The 17088-nt window shown below is 42.0% G+C and overlaps 1 protein-coding gene across 1 annotated transcript in view; it reads left to right on the forward strand.

Annotated features, from left to right (window-relative positions):
- Positions 1 to 16408, forward strand: part of LOC125890064 (phospholipid-transporting ATPase ID-like) — a 67902-nt gene extending 51494 nt beyond the window's left edge. The window contains exons 14-28 of the mRNA XM_049578473.1: positions 1334 to 1377; positions 1590 to 1755; positions 2792 to 2980; positions 3144 to 3259; positions 5497 to 5661; positions 5796 to 5907; positions 6002 to 6107; positions 6215 to 6350; positions 6817 to 7000; positions 7311 to 7534; positions 7720 to 7803; positions 7885 to 8130; positions 8233 to 8371; positions 10142 to 10272; positions 10375 to 16408. Of these exons, the coding sequence (XP_049434430.1) occupies positions 1334 to 1377; positions 1590 to 1755; positions 2792 to 2980; positions 3144 to 3259; positions 5497 to 5661; positions 5796 to 5907; positions 6002 to 6107; positions 6215 to 6350; positions 6817 to 7000; positions 7311 to 7534; positions 7720 to 7803; positions 7885 to 8130; positions 8233 to 8371; positions 10142 to 10272; positions 10375 to 10704 (2372 nt within the window). The 3' untranslated portion in view covers positions 10705 to 16408. The remainder of the gene's footprint in view (positions 1 to 1333; positions 1378 to 1589; positions 1756 to 2791; positions 2981 to 3143; positions 3260 to 5496; positions 5662 to 5795; positions 5908 to 6001; positions 6108 to 6214; positions 6351 to 6816; positions 7001 to 7310; positions 7535 to 7719; positions 7804 to 7884; positions 8131 to 8232; positions 8372 to 10141; positions 10273 to 10374) is intronic.
- The last annotated feature ends 680 nt before the right edge of the window (positions 16409 to 17088 follow it).

Raw genomic sequence — 17088 nt, forward strand, 5'->3', positions numbered from 1 at the left:
AGATTCAAGACGTCTACCTGTAGCTCTGACGCTGTTTCGTAAAATAAAGTTTCTGGCTCCATGAACCTCAGTGCATCTAAATACATGGACTTGCAGAGACTTTTTTAAAATCCGCCGCTATACATATATTAGCTATTATGTGTTTGCCGCCTAATCAGTGAGCTCTTCAAATATCAAAGGATCATGTTGTTTAGCTCTTCCAGTTGTAAACAAACAGCAAATTTACCAATAAAACAGAAATAAGACCCCTCAAGGACATTAAAGGAAACTTCTTTTTTTATTACCCAGTGTGGCCTGTGGTCTTCAAAAGGTAGAAAAAGACACTGAATGCAAACTAAAATGGAGAAAGAGCCTGATAATCACAAGAATCACTCATACCAACCAAGAAAATACAAGAAAAAATGAATAAAAGAAAAAATATAAATGAAGAAATGCATCGTAGAAATAAAAAAAAAATCTCCACATACTGCAAGTGCTGGAGATTGTGCAGGAGCCAGGATGCAAATTGCTGGCATATATTTCGGGAGTGCCCCAAAAAGCCGACTTTCAACCTGGACACTTTAACAAATACTTATTCGGGGTTTTGATATCAGAGCATCACAAGACATTGGCTGCTTTCTGACCACTCGACAATAGAGGACAGGACAGATATCGTTAATGAAATATAGAGAATAGAAAAAATGACCTTCTCACTTCGCCTACAACTGAACAGATTTACAAAGTTATGGTCAAACTGGACCGGCCGCATTTTTATAAATGAATAGATCCCTTAAAGAATGTCTGGTCTCCTAACCTTCTTAAAAATGATGTACTGGAATGTCCTCCAATTTGATAATGTATATCTTTGTTGCACATCCCTTTTTCACAATGTAAAATAATTAAAGAAACCTTTCCAAGTACGTTTGCACATACATGGACTTTGTCCTGGTGATTTGATACACGACAATAAAAAAGTGTCAAGAGACATAATACACAATGAAATATTCACCACAGAAAATACGAAAAAAAATATGAGAAACATGTTTTTAAAGTTGAATAACTTCAGTTTAGTGTCGGAATATAAAAAAATACGTAGTGGGAGATGTGCAAACATTCACAGTATGAAGTTTACGTGCAAAAAAATACATATGGGGAGATGGTAAAGATGTGTGTGAGTGTAAAACATGTTGTCTGATGTGGACCAGGAAAAGCGTAAGTGTCAGTGGGGGTCCTGCACTACGTGTTTCTTTCAGATTTGCAAAGGCATGTTTTCTTCTGTGTCTGTTATGTAACTGGTTCATTCATGTGTTGGAGTGTAGATACGAGCTTTATATATTTTCTCTCTTCTTTTCAGGGGATGTGTATGACTACACAGGTCAAAGACTAGAGATTACAGAGGTGAGTTGGACTTTAATGGTGTAAATTCGGCACGTCCTTATAGCTAAGTGGCAAATTAGGTCAATTTAAGTGTCTTTTTACATGATGTACTTTTCCTCACACCTTCCCTCCTGGTGGCTGCTGCCAGTAGTTATCCTGTCACAGAGGTCACATCACAGATTAGGCTTGATTTCATTGGATTAAAACTAATTTAACTTTAACTCTCTCCACAGCATACACAGATAGTGGACTTCTCCTTCAACCCGCTGGCTGACCCCCGCTTCATGTTCCACGACCACTCCCTGGTGGAGGCGGTGAAGCTGGAGAACCCAGAGGTCCACGCCTTCTTCAGGCTGCTGGCCCTCTGCCACACCGTCATGGCCGAGGAGAAGAAGGAAGGTGAGGAGGGATGAAATGCTTTCTGTGTTAGCATGTAAAACACAGCTGCTGTCTTTTATAGAATCAGCTGGGTGGAAGAAAGAAAAAACAAGACTGTGGAAAAAGGACAGTTCCTAAATATAAAAATCAGAAATCCTAAAAATAAATCGATCACACAAGCAGTGCTTTCTTTTAATGTCATTGGGAGCAGGCACCCAGATTAGCCCAAATGTTTGTTACTGTGGGAAAGAGCGAGCTTGATGTCCTTGAAAGCGAGACAAAAAGTACGCTGACTGAACACACATTCCTGCGCAGAGCTGCCTCTACGCCTGTACGTCACCGCCTGCAAACAGCTCTGCCTTAAGTGACTTATAACTGATATATTTTTGAATTGCAGATATACAAAGCATCACTAATAATCAGTTTCTACACTTGTCTGAACATTTATGAGTTACGTAGTGATGTAGTTATCAGGAAAGTAAACAGATCTTTTCTGTGTATGAAAAACCTTTATGGCTGCGTTCATTCTCGTCTCCATGGACACTGAATAAACAAGGCTGCACAGACCCCATGAAAATTAAGGGTTTTTTTTAGGTGTTTTTTGCCTTTATTTGGTAGGAGAGATAAAGTGTAAATTGGGGAGAGAGAGGAGGGATGACATGCAGCAATGTGCCGTGGGTTCGAATCGAACCTGCGGCCGCTGTGGCAAGGATGTACCCTTTGTACATGTGGCGCCTGCTCTACCAGGTGACCTAGTGTGCACCCTGCATATTCAAATTATTATGTTTTACTGTAGGCTCACAGCACGAGAGTTCCTGGTTTGAATCTCCCCATCTCAGCGTGGATTTCTCTGGGTACTCCGGCTTTCTCCCACAGTCCAAAGACATGCATGTGTAAATGTGTAACAACCTTGTAAATGCAGATCTCATTTTATGACAAGTAATTACAAACTCAGCTGAAACCTGGAGGTGTAATTATTGTGGCTTTACTTAACTAGAGCTTAAAGAAGGATTCCTCCTCCTGCACTGATGGAACAATGACCTTTCTGCTCCTATAGGTGAACTTTTCTACCAGGCCCAGTCTCCAGATGAAGGAGCGCTGGTAACAGCAGCCAGAAACTTTGGATTCGTCTTCCGCTCACGTACACCGGACAGCGTTTCCATTGTGGAGATGGGACAGCAGTGCAGCTATGAGCTCCTCGCCATCCTGGATTTCAACAACGTCCGCAAGAGGATGTCGGTCATAGGTACACAATGCTCTGACTATTTAGTGTCATAGAACAAAGACTGCTGTCACTGGAGGTCTGTGTTACCCCCCAGCCAGTAATCGAGGTCACCGTCTTTTTTCTTGTCTTGAAATTAGAACACATATTTGCTCTCATTCATGTGTGTGTGTGTTTGTGTTTACAGTTCGGAGTCCAGAGGGGAAGCTCTCGCTCTACTGTAAAGGTGCAGACACAATCATCTACGAGAGGTTGCATCAGTCCTGCAGCAAGCTGATGGACGTCACTACAGAGCACCTTAACGTCAGTTATATTTCTGTGTGCATGTGTGTGTGTTTTGACATTTGATTCTCACACTTTATCTGAATCCTTTTGGGGATTTTCCTGCCTTTTTGGTGGATGTTTGTCTCCGCATGCCTGTGTGTTGGTTCTTCACTCATCATGTGTCAAGTGTGTTTGTGTGTGTTTATAGAGACAAAGTTCATCCTGATGTGCAGGCACTCGATTCAGCTTAGAACATGAAGTTGGATTAAGTCCACAGTGGCATCATCCAGAAACCTCTTGCTGCCCTGGATGCATGAATAATTAAACTTACATGCTTGGATAATAACCTTCGATTTGTGCAGCACTGATCGAAGCAATACAAAGAAAAATATGTTTCATCTATGAAGATGATCGAAGTTAATGAAAAGACAAAGAAAAATAACTTACCGCAGAAATACAAGTTTATGAAAACAAGTCTGAAGAAGAAGTTACTGAGGCTGCAGCACAAATTTCAACAGAGAGGCTGCTCCAAATCTCCTCTAGTTTAAACAGTTTAGACGTGGAAACTGCTCACAGACTTTCTGAGTTTGGGGATTTAGTCTGTGGTTGATTCTGGGTACAAAAGCTCAACAATTAATGCTTGACCCTGACCATTAAGTGCTTTAAAAACAGTGAGTAAATCCTTAAAATTGACTCTAAATTGATAGAGTGCTGCAGGAGTGAGTGTAGGAGGGGGACGAGAAGAATAAAACTTGTAGAAAAGACACTGTTTGCCTGGGGATAGTCGAGTCACCAAAACATTGCAGCATTAAAATCATTTTTGTTTGCAAGTTAGACAGTGTGTGGGAGTCTTATCTACATGTTTTTATTCCTACAAGATAACATTTAGGGATGCACGATATTGGATTTTTTGCCTATATCCAATATGCCGATATATAACAACTCATAACTGATACTGATATTGATATATCCACTTTTTTCCCCACCTAATTTTAGTGATCATCAGGTCTCTTCTGTAATGGAAATAACATCATATGATGCATGCGTACTCTTACTGTGACGGAAAAGTAGAAAACAAACAGGTCGGCACACCAAGCAGCTGTTTAGAAGGATGTTAACGCAGAGTGACATTTCAAGCCCACAGCTCTTCCTCAGACTTCACCACCAGCCAGTGAAGACATGAAATACAATTCTTTTCAATGTATGTAAAATCATTCATTGTGCCAAATAAGAAAAAGCATGTTGGCCAGTTCATTTTAAAGCCGATACTGGCCGATACAGATGACGTACTAATATTATCAGCATGTTTTGAAGCTGTTATGTGTCTTAAAAAAGGCAGTTGCTAACATGTGGCTAAATATACATAGACTACAGAACGTCATCACAACAAACATGGCTTTACAGCCTCGTTGTGGTGCTGAGATTAAAGTCATGTGACTGTGGTGTAGTTTGTTTATAGCCTTTTACTTCTGGAGGTTGCATTTACGCTTCAAAAATCATAAAATCATAATCTTATTTTCTGCAGTAATCCAAAATCTAGTGGAAAAAATCCCACTGGCATTTCATCGAGGGGACCAGCGTGATGCTAACTTCAGGGTTGGCCTACAAAAACATCATCATTGCAACACTCCAAAGGCAAAGCAGAGAGGTTCAAATTGGTGTTATGTATGTGATATCGGTTGTTTAAAACATTGACAGAATTCTATATGTTTCTTATTGACAAAAAGTACCATATAGAGACCACTAAACCAACAGTGCATTAGTCTATCTTACAGTACTTCTTGACTTCCCTACCCCATCTGTGGGATTGAGTTAAGATAATCTACTGTACAATAACTATGTTCATCAACATGTCACCCAGAGAATCAGTGTGGCTAACTGATGTGTTTTCAGTCAATTTTTGGACAACACTGAAGCTCTACGGCACAGAGGAGTAGGCTTTAGATACACTTTAGAAACTACCATGTTGGTGTTGTATCTTACCTCCCTTCTTTTCTGAATTCTCATACGATATTCATTCTTATATTTCCTCTCCCTTAAATTCTGTTCTCCTGATCTCCTGGTTGTCTTTTTGTCTTCTCTCCTTTTAGAGGTAACTTCCACAGACTGCAAAATTTACTCAGCTGAGTTTGACTGTTTTAACTTCCAGTATCATCAGCTTATGTGTGTGTGTGTGTGTGTGTGTGTGTGTGTGTGTGTGTGTGTGTGTGTGTGTTCAGTGTTTTTCACATTTGTGCAGTGTTCATCTATTTACGTATGTGCATGCCTATTTGCAGGAGTTTGCAGGGGAGGGGCTGCGCACTCTGGCGCTGGCCTATAAGGATCTGGATGAGGAGTATTTCAACCAGTGGAAACAGCGCCACCATGAGGCCAGTGTAGCACTGGACGACCGAGAGGGCAAACTGGACGAGCTGTATGAGGAGATAGAGAAGGATCTGCTGGTAGGAAACAGAATGCACGTTTCAGTAAAGCTCATGCTATAAAAACTGGATTTTATTAACTTGAATTGAATATTAATCATGTGTCTGAATGTGTGTGTGTGTGTGTGTGTGTGTGTGTGTGTGTGTGTGTCCAGCTGCTTGGAGCAACAGCCATAGAAGATAAGTTACAAGACGGAGTACCTCAGACTATCGAGCAGCTGGCCAAAGCTGACATCAAAATCTGGGTTTTGACTGGTGACAAGCAAGGTACATAATTTCACGTATGATTAGCATATTTTTTTGTTGTGCACTTCATGTTATCTGCTGTTACTGTCTTCTTAACGGTGTCGATTATTTGCAGAAACTGCAGAAAACATCGGGTACTCATGCAACTTACTGCGGGAGGAGATGAACGAGGTCTTCATCGTCTCGGGGAACTCACCTGAGGATGTCAGACAGGAACTGAGGTCAGAGGAAATATTCAAATTCAATTTCAGTTTAGACTGAACATGAGGAACTGACATTATTATTAGATGTTTCTTTTATTTATTTATTTAATTATTTTGTGGAGCAGAGATGCCCAGACTTCCATGACACCAGCAGAGGATTCAGTGTTTCTGCCAGAAAGAGCTATGGGTAAAGGTGGGAAAGTGATCACAGACGAGTTGGCAAATGGAGAGTATGGCCTGGTCGTCAACGGACACAGCCTGGTACGTCAGGAAAAGCTTCCTAATTAGAAGCCGTAACTGTCCTCTGTGACTTGTGATGCTTATTATTGAAATTTAGTGGGGAAACTGTGTTGCATCAAAACCTTAAATTTCATTAAGAAATACATAATATGGAACATTCCTTTATAATGTGTGAAATATCATTTACTCTTGAAGTCCATCAGACACTGAATAGATATTTAAAGACATTTTTTTTAGCTGCAGTGGAGGGTATATTTTCTTTTTTATGACATAATTGATCTGAAATTTGTGAGAACTATAATCTGAAAGAAAATGCAACACCAGCGTTTGGTGTTTGATTTATTTTTGTTGTGAATTGTTGGTCATACTTCCTCATTTATTACCTCCATGGACATCTGCAGCTGCCGACACTGTACAGTTAATATTTTCAGATGCTGTATAATTCCCGTCTTTCATCACTTCCCTATTTCCCCCTGTGTTCCCCCAGGCGTACGCCCTGGAGCGCAGCATGGAGCTGGAGTTCCTGAGGACAGCGTGTATGTGTAAAGCTGTGATCTGCTGCCGGGTCACTCCTCTGCAGAAGGCTCAGGTGGTCGAGCTGGTCAAGAAGTACAAGCAGGCGGTCACGCTGGCCATAGGGGACGGAGCCAACGATGTGAGCATGATCAAAGGTATCTGCAGGGCAACAGAGCAGCTTTAAAGGGCTGTGTCCATCAAAGGGTTTTTTTCTGGTGGGTGTGAAGTCTGTGCTGAGCACTGCTGGTTGGGTGTTTGTTTGTTTTTTCTGAGCATCGAGAGCTTAAAAATGTTCAACTATGTGTTAAAATACACGAAAGAAAACATACTTATTATATTGTATTCCTTTAAGGATAGTGTCTATGGTTGCATTAAACCTGAAAAGTGACTGAAATGTCCATCAGTGTTTTTGGATACAAAGACATTCAATCATCCTTTATCTTCTTCCTCTCTTTGTGCGCCCAGCGGCTCATATCGGCGTGGGCATCTCAGGCCAGGAGGGCATGCAGGCCGTTCTGTCCAGCGACTACTCCTTCGCCCAGTTCCGCTTCCTGCAGCGCCTCCTGCTGGTGCACGGCCGCTGGTCCTACCTGCGCATGTGCAAGTTCCTGCGCTACTTCTTCTACAAGAACTTCACTTTCACCTTTGTCCACTTCTGGTACGCCTTCTTCTGCGGCTTCTCTGCGCAGGTGAGAGAGTGACAGGAGGATACAGTAAATACAGGACTAGTAGGGAGGAAGGAAATGTGCAAATGATTATTATTTAAATTAAAAGTTAATGATTTTCATTCAAATAATTATATTAATCAAGTCAGGCACCCATTTGTCCTGGAGTTGTATGCAATTATTCATATATTTCTGACTTTGTTTTTCAGACGGTGTATGATGAGTGGTTCATAACACTCTACAACCTGGTGTACACAGCACTACCCGTACTGGGGATGAGTCTGTTTGATCAGGTAACTATCTGATGTGTGTACGTGTGATAGATCTGACAAGGAGCACAGGAAACACACAGACTACATATCTTTGTCTCTCAGGATGTGAACGACATTTGGAGTTTCCAGCATCCTCAGCTTTACGTCCCCGGGCAACTCAACCTGTACTTCAGCAAGAAGGCCTTCTTCAAGTGTGCCCTCCACAGCTGCTACAGCTCCCTGGTGCTCTTCTTCATCCCCTACGCAGCCATGCAGGACACCGTGAGGGACGACGGGAAGGACGTCGCTGACTACCAGTCCTTCGCCCTCCTCACCCAGACGTGTCTACTGTTTGCTGTCACCATCCAGGTGCGAGGAGCCTTGTCTTTTGGATAAGCTCCTCTTTCTCATTCATCAGACTCAGAATAAAATGAATGACGCACATTTTTTGCTTACTGTCTGTGTCTATAGTTGGGGCTGGAGATGTCTTACTGGACAGCAGTCAACACCTTCTTCGTGCTGGGCAGTCTTGCCATGTACTTTGCTGTCACATTCACCATGTACAGTAATGGCATGTTTCTCATGTTGCCGTCAGCCTTCCCTTTCATAGGTGAGTGGTGAACTCTTCAGCTGCCAAACAGATGTAGCACTGGGCTCATGGCTGTGCATGTCTGCTCCAAAGAAAAGCTTTACTCCTTCTATTTAAACGAGGCTGTTCCAGAGTAAAGGTGGCAGTAGTCAGATGAGTTGAATTATACTTCCAAATACTGAGTGTCTGAATTCAGTTTGATGTGTTTGCACAGGCAAAACTTCAGTTTACAACCAAACCAAATACCAAAACTGGCCGGGATCATTGCTGTGTGTGCAGGAGGCCACATAAACGTTGCTTATCCTTGAACATACTGTCATCTGTAGTTTGTTGACAGGGTCATGTGATCAGTTGGGCTTTTTTAGTGCCAACCAAAATGTATAGAACGCTTCCATCAATGTTTGGTGTGACTGTTAGTCTTGTTTACCCCTTTGATGTTTCATATTCAGTGACGACAGTCTTAAAGGGAAATTTTGGTTTATTTCAACCTGTCTCCTATCGTCCTAAATTTGTTTCAAGTGACTAGTGACATAAAAATAATAGTTAGCATGTTAGCTGTTAGCCTAGATACAGCCGGGGCGCATAGTAGCGTCAGACCTGTTAAAACGTAAGTGAACGGGCAACCTTCAAGTGCAAAGTTAGTCCACTAAACAAGCTTTTTTTCCACAAAGACCGCCTCATATCGTTAGGATAAATGTCAGAGAACGTATAGAAAATGACATGTAAACATGTTGTCTTACCTCACCGGTGTGGTGCCATGTTTGTTTACCATCTAGCTCTGCTTTTCAAACCGCGGCCGAAATATCGCGAGAACAAGCAGCGATCTCATACCGTGTCTGAAATCTCGCGAGAACAGCAGCTGCAAGGCAGAACCGGACAGTAGCCTGAAAGGTTCATTCATTTATTTTATGAAAGATTTATAGAATAATGGCTGACATTTTGCAAGACTTCGTCTTTGTGGAGGAGGAATTTGATTTTGCAGAGTTTGATGGCTGCCCTTATTTATTTGAGCCAGAATACACTGACGAAGAGCTTTGTGAAATTGAAGAACGGAGGAGGAGAGAGAGAGAGACGCAACAGGTAGAGGACGAGAGAGGAGGAATGGCTGCTGCAAGGCTGCGTAGCTCTGGAGATTGGTGGTGTACCTGTGAATGCTGTGCCCCAGTGCCCACAGAAGAGGAATGCCTCTGTTGCAAGGAATGGGACCGGTTGCAGCCTTATTTTCAAGGTCTGGATGTGACCGATGAGACACCTCCACCTGGAGTAGTATCCAGCTGGGCTTTATCTAGAGCTCGCGAGATTTCAGGCACGGTATGAGATCGCTGCTTGTTCTCGCGATATTTCGGCCGCGCTTTGGAAAGCAGAGCTAGATGGTAAACAAACATGGCAGCACACCAGTAAGGTAAGACAACACGTTTACATGTCGTTTTCTATATGTTCTCTGACATTTATCCTAACGATATGAGGCGGTCTTTGTGGAAAAAAAGCTTGTTTAGTGGACTAACTTTGCACTTGAAGGTTGCCCGTTCACTTACGTTTTAACAGGTCTGACGCTACTATGCGCCCCGGCTGTATCTAGGCTAACGGCTAACATGCTAACTATTATTTTTATGTCACTAGTCACTTGAAACAAATTTAGGACGATAGGAGACGGGTTGAAATAAACTGAAATATCCCTTTAAATTCAACAGAAGAGCCCGACAAATGTACAAATACAAACCGTCTGTGTGTGTGTGTGTGTGTGTCTGTGTGTGTGTGTGTGTATGTGTGTGTGTGTGTATGTTTGTCCAGGAACGGCCCGAAACTCTCTGAACCAGCCCAACATTTGGCTGACGATCCTCCTCACCTCCATCCTGTGTGTCCTTCCTGTGGTCACCTACCGCTTCCTGTTTATCCAGCTCTACCCCACCATCAATGACAAGGTACAGATGGAACAACTCCACACTTACACTTTACACACTAAGATGCAGCTGCACTTGTTATATGTGAATTTCCTCGCTGTGACTATCTGCCCAAACTTTCAGGTGATGTTCAAGGTGAGACAGGCCAAGGCGACACCTGCCCCTCTGCCTCGACGCACCCGCATCCGCCGCACCAGCTCCCGGCGCTCAGGCTACGCCTTTTCACATGCGCAGGGCTACGGGGACCTGGTGACATCGGGACGGTTCCTGCGGCGTCCCGCTGTGTCCCGATCCTCAGGTTTTGCCCACACTGGTCGGCCTACCATGGGGTTCAGTCCCATGGGACGATCGGCTGGATACAGCCCGACAGGACGCCCTCAAAACGTCAAGGTCCCAGATGTGGAGGTGACATCGCTGCAGATGTACAGGACTATCAGAGATCCTGCACTCTGACAGACAGCTGGTTAATGTCAGGGAGAAGGACTAATGCCAACTGGACAGCTGTGTGCCGCCGGTGGTTAAAAGCTCCCATTCGTACATTCATGTACACCTTGAAGAACTTGTTCTGGCTTTCCAGAAAACTTCATGTCACAGATTCTTCTCTCATCTGCACAGTTGCCCGGGACGAGGTTTGAAAAGTACTTTTGCTCCAAGCATTTTATCTTGTAATCCATATATCAAAGGAAACTACAACAAAATGTCTCACCACTTCTGATGGATCACTTTCCTCAGATCATGAGTGCTCATGTAAAACATGCCTCATGCAGACGCAACAGATGAAACCTTTCTGACACTAGAAACAGTAACAGGGTTATTCACTTCCACATAGGAGAAACCACAGAAGGGAAACATTTTGGCTTCCTGAGGAGGACAAAGTGTCATCATGTTTACAGACGACCCAGACTTCCCTAACCCTGGGAGTCCAGATGCACAGCAGGGCTTTGTACAGGGGATACAACCAGCAAAGCCATTTTGCATAAGAATATTTTAATTTTATACTACTAGTATCTTTTTAAAGCATTTTATTTTCCTATCTTGAAAGCTGTTAGCACTTTGGCAGACAATGACAATGGGAGTTGACTGAATGTATGAAGGAATGTGTCGTAAACTGCTCCCAACAAACGTCCATCTTCTCCGTGGCTCAGAGGAGGAGAAGTCATGGCAGGATTCAGGATTCACCATATTGCTGGACATTTTTTTCTTCTTTCAGTGTGTTTCGTTTCATCACGTTCTGTGTGCTGAAAGAATTTCATGCAACTTCAATAATTTATAAAAGACAGTAACTCAAATGCTAGCAAAGCAAATCCTATTTTCCTATTTTTGATTTACACCTAAAACACAGGGGCATTTAAATCACAATCTTCAGTACCACTGGGCATCGTGACATACTTCATACTTTAAAGGTTAAATGGTTTTATTAGTTAGAAAATAAGCTATTCTTGTGTGACATATAAGAAATAGCTACTATAGGAGCAATGGTTTGACTGCCAGGTTGTGAAATTGATATTATTATAACTTTAATTGTCTTCTCAGACTTCTCAGTGTATCATGACAGGTTATTGTGAACTGAGAAACATACAAACCTTTGCTGACAACAGCGGACCTGATGGCTAATTAGAGTCATGAAGGTCATTTTAAGTCATTACAGTTACAATCTCGAAGATCCCCGTTTTGCTCCCTTTAGCTGCACCTGTGGCAAGAAGCAGTTTTTGCTGCACTTTTTGGCAGATTAATGGTGATCTGAGGGTCGACCCACAACCAGCTGGTGGGGCTTTACGAGTTCAGAAGCCCAGTGGTTCCCTACTGGTTGGTAGCGGTCCAGACGTGGGTCGCAGGTCCATTCTGAATAGACCATAAGTGACTTGCGAACGTGTCAAGTCTGTAAAAAACACACTTCATTTTGAAGCACAGTCAGTTTGCGGCACAGAGCTTTATATTTTGAAGTGCCGTTTCCTGCTGTCGAGTGAGTTGCTACTTAACAGAGACAGCAGACTAGCTTGACAACGGGCAAACGCAAGTATGGCGTTGAACATAATAAACTGTGGGACCTTGAACTAATGACTAAGGGGACCCTGGACCCTGTGGTTGGAGCAGTAGGGAACCACTACAATAGCCCACCTTCTTCTCCCCGCTTGCTGTCAATCATAAACACACACACACACACACACACACACACACACACACACACACACACAGCACTCAGGCTTGTCTCAGTCCTCAGTCCTGACAATCCTGCTACTATAATGCATATATTTAGCGGTCTGGGGGTCTGGTTTAGGTGGTTGACAACAGATATTATTGCAGGTTAGGCAATGCGGATTGGCTCTCATGAACCTTCTGCAGCTGGAGAACTGAAAGGGAGTGTGTGTGTGCATGTGTGCATGATTCATTATGTGTAAGAGTGGATTATAAATGGCCGCGCCACTTGTGATTTTTTTCTGGGAATGTCGCCCTCGACACAATCACCATTTATTTAAATAATAATCTTGGAGATTATTATTTTGATAAAGGAGTTTTTGCATTTCTGTAATCCATCAGCTATGGCATTTGATCATCTATTCATAAGTGAACTACTACTAATAATATTGAGACAATTTGTTACAGTACTTGCAGGAATTTTTATGCACTTATTTTCATACAATAGTAAAGTTTGGTGTCCAGAAAGAAAAAGTAGTGAAGAAATTAACAGACACTGGTCAGGCTGTGCGATGGATAAACCTTCCTGTATGATAGATAAATTAAAGCACTAGTGAAAAGACGTTTATCACCCATTGATCATCAAAATCTAATTATCATGTGCAGGGTCGCTGAGGGAGCCTATCCCAGCATGCACTGGTTGGAAGGCACAGAACACCGCAACAGCTTCACAAACTCACACCTACAACCAATAATTAAAAGAGTCTTTGGCCTGTGGGATTTTTCACAACCTGGCAACCCAAAACTTGTTCTCATTAATGGCTTATTAGTGATCTGTTTATTTAAAGTCATCAGCTACAACTACTAAACAATTTCATAAGAATGCCTTATCATGAAGTGGTACCAAATCTTCTATTGTGCAGCTTTATGGGAGCATGAAATGTCCAAAATGTGTCTCAGTGGTAAAGTCTTGGGTTTACATCTGAGTTAAGGCCCTGTTCAAGCTCACTATTGTTGGTGGATGTACCTGCATCATGTCTAGATCCAGTTTAGGGGGAGGGATTGTAGTTAGAATACATGCACCAGAATGTGTCTTAAATGCACCTGCAGTGACCACTTCAGACCACATTCAGCATCCACGCTGATGTTTGATTTTTAGCAAACTAACAAAAAAAGAAAAATGCACATTTTCACCTCATCGAACAGCAAGAGTAGTGGACAACGCCAGCTGTGCAGTAACTCATCTTGAATACAGAGTTTTTCGCACCACATAGATGGAGGTTTATCGTACTGTGCACACACTACAAAGCTGAGTGGATGATCCTTAAATCCATTCCTGGGTTCATGTTTGTCCACGTTTTCTGTTTATAGCTACTTCATTGTTGTCAGTGCAGTTTTTGGTGCGTTCACATCCATCAGATCACACAGATAACATTTAAATACAAAGTGTGAACAGGCTCTAAAAACACTGCTTCCACAGTTCCCATGAGCTTTTAATTATGCAGCATAAATCATGCCTTATTTCAAAATCAGTGTGTCAGATTCTTCATCACATCATGCTTAGTAAAATCACGTATCTGCTTCAGCAACAAGCTCGCTACTGTTTGTCTGACAATCAGTTTGGTCGTTAGCTGTATTTCTAATCTTAAAAATGAGTGTATCTCAGCTGTTATCTGCTTTGTTCCCAGCGTCTTTCTCTCCTCGGCTCACTGAAAATATGAGCTAACTTAAACACAGAAGTTGCCTTAATATTTAAAGAAAAAGACATTTCTACATCATGCAGTGCAGAAACAACAATGACAATGTTAGGTGGACGATAAGGCTGTAGAAAAAAAATGTTTTATGCAACCCAGTCAAGGAATAGAGATGTTTTAAAGGGATAGTTTGGATCTGTTGAAGAGGAGTTGTATGAGGTACAGTTTATCCAGTGTATTACATATAGTAGATATATGTCGGTAGGTCCCCAGTTTGAAGAGGCAGGGTGTAGTCCAACAGGAAAGCCAAGCAATAAAACCTAAATAAATCCTCACCTAAATAAAATGATATCAGCTTAAGTGTCGGCTATATTTGGATTATTTTCATTTCTTTATCTTACTGTTAGACATCGATTTCAGATGAGCATCTGAAGCCAATATATCCCTCTTTTCAAAGAGAAAAACAGTGATTTACACTGGTCTACCTGCCCTTGAAATGACTCAAAGTACCACCATTCTCCTGGGGCAAAGTCCTGTACTTTGTGACCCACTGGACGCCCCAACCTGCCTCCTGACTGGGCCTCTCGAGACCACTTCCTTCTGGTGATCACAGCCTTCCAATATGCATGGGTAATGCACAAATAACTGGACAATTATTATGTGGGATACGTAGGAAATTTGGTGCCTTACTTTCGGTAGGAAAATGTACAAACAGTGCCTGAGAACAGCCTGACGAACTAACTGACTGATACAGTGGTAGACCAGCAGCTCCTGAGTTCAGCAAGCCCAAATGACTGTTTTTGCCAATGGAGTCTGGTGGCTTTGAGGAGAGCTGGAGCTGTTAATGTCTCCTCATCAGAACAGGCTGCCTGACAGGAAGGCAAAGGGGTGAAAATACTCTTCATATAAGGTGCACTTAAACTGATGCTGATTTTTTTTACGTGGCTTAAATATGTTTTGTTGCTTCCCCCGTCCACAGCAGTGCATTGCTTAGCTTTTGTATCGGCACTTCAGCTTGCTTCTCCAAACTGTGGCCATGCTAACTGCAATTTACTGTATGTGTAACACTGTCTGTGGATAAGTACCTTCAAACAGTCTGATTATCCCCTTCATTTAAGCAAAGATATTTTAGATACCATCATCATGTTTGCTGTTTAAACCTGAAGATAACTGCTGCTCTGTCGGATCTTTAATTTATTATTTGGTGTGTGAAGGTTTAAAGAATAGTCCAAATAGAACTGGTTTTTATTCACTCATCAGTTTTTCATCTACAGTTTATTTTAAACCATTAAGACAGCTGATGACATCATAAACCCTGTAGTATTTGTATCTAAAAAATCTCTGACCCTGATGTGATTCAGTCACTTGTCGTCCAGAATTGAATGTATCGCCCCCAAACCCCAGTGGTGAACCAAAAGTTTTTTAAGGCTTTGTGTGTCGTAGTTTACTCTGAAGTAAAACCATTTCTCGTCCGACAGAATCTGATGCTGGAGGTCAGTGTGGTGAAGCTGGTTTGCACCACTGACAGCTCAGTTATTATTTACTGTAAAGTGTTCCTTCCTGGAGATGTTTCAGAGGTTGAATATACAGAAGAAACATTTACTGCATCTTTGTTCTTTGTGTAAATGAAGCTCATAATCAAGTTGTGTTGTATGTTTCTGATGTTTTGAGGCATTATCTGGTAGCCAGTCCAGTTGTTTCCATTTTTATCTTACTGGGGTCCGTTTCACAAAGGCAATCTGTGAGCGCTGCTGACACACACATCACAGGTGTTGACAGCCAGTGGTTTAATGGTAGCTGTAGTGGTGGGTGTACTACTAGGTAGATGAGTACCAAAGAGGAAGTGGGTATACTCTCCATTATATTCCATTGGGTTTTTGGCTGATAGGTGGGTATACTGTAAACAGCCAGAAAAAGAGGTGGGTGTACCCTCCATGACACCACTAGCAACAGCTCCACGTTTTGTTGAAATCACAGGTTGCATTCAGCAGAGCTTTGTCTGCAGTATTAATGCAGAACCAGTTCATTAAGAGTGGCTGCAACACAGTCCACTAGTGTCCTTTTCCAGTATTTCTGTGGTACTCTCCTAAATAAATTGTAGCCGTGATGAAAACTTAAGATATTTATCATCATATTACTATCGTTATATCGTTGTATCCTGCTCCGAAGACTGAAACTGTAACATAAAGGATTTTTGATAAGTGTTTCTTAAACATGTCAAACTATCTTGTGATTTTTAGCTCTGCTCTTCCTGATAACCATTTTGTATCATTTTTGTACTTAAACAAATGCAATAAAAAGATCTCAAAGATCAATAGGATGTGCAATTTTCTAATTCTTTGTGCATGAGGAGTTTTTCTGATATGAATGCAATGATGTTCTTAAAAACTTTCAGCAAGAAAACTAATAATATCATTATAGTTTTTCTCTCTGAGGCATTTTTTGGAGGTCCAGGAGCATATTTATATTCAAATAATGCTTTAAAATCATGGGATATTGCTCCATTGGATTGATATTGGTTTAAAATCTTAAAGGTCCAGTGTATAGAATTTAGGGGGAAATATTAGCAGAAATGGAATATAACATAAAAAGTATATTTTCTTTAGTGTATAATCACCTGAAAATATGAAGCATGTTTTCAGCTGCAACATATTCTCATCCCAACTCATCCAATACCGCCACTTTGTCAATGGACATAGAAGTCAGAAAATGATGCATTAGGTACCCTGAGTCCGTTCTCACTCAGAAGTCATCGAAATCCGGCGCTTGGGCAGTGGCTTGCGACGTCAGACACCAATGACAAAAGCCATCCTTTAACGTTGGCATGACACGTGACGGTGCCCAGCAGCGTCAGGAGGAAATGGAACAGGACAAGGATGAAAGTTAAGGCAGTGAAAGTCCAATTGGGCCGGGCAGGAGGGGTGGTGGATGGGTCCAGCAAAACATTGACCTTCACCAGTGAGCGGTGTTCGTGTCCCTTGAGATTCTACAGCCAAACCCTGTTCAT

This window comes from Epinephelus fuscoguttatus, linkage group LG6 (genome assembly GCF_011397635.1).
Source record: "Epinephelus fuscoguttatus linkage group LG6, E.fuscoguttatus.final_Chr_v1".
In the NCBI taxonomy this organism is placed as follows: Eukaryota; Metazoa; Chordata; class Actinopteri; order Perciformes; family Serranidae; genus Epinephelus; species Epinephelus fuscoguttatus.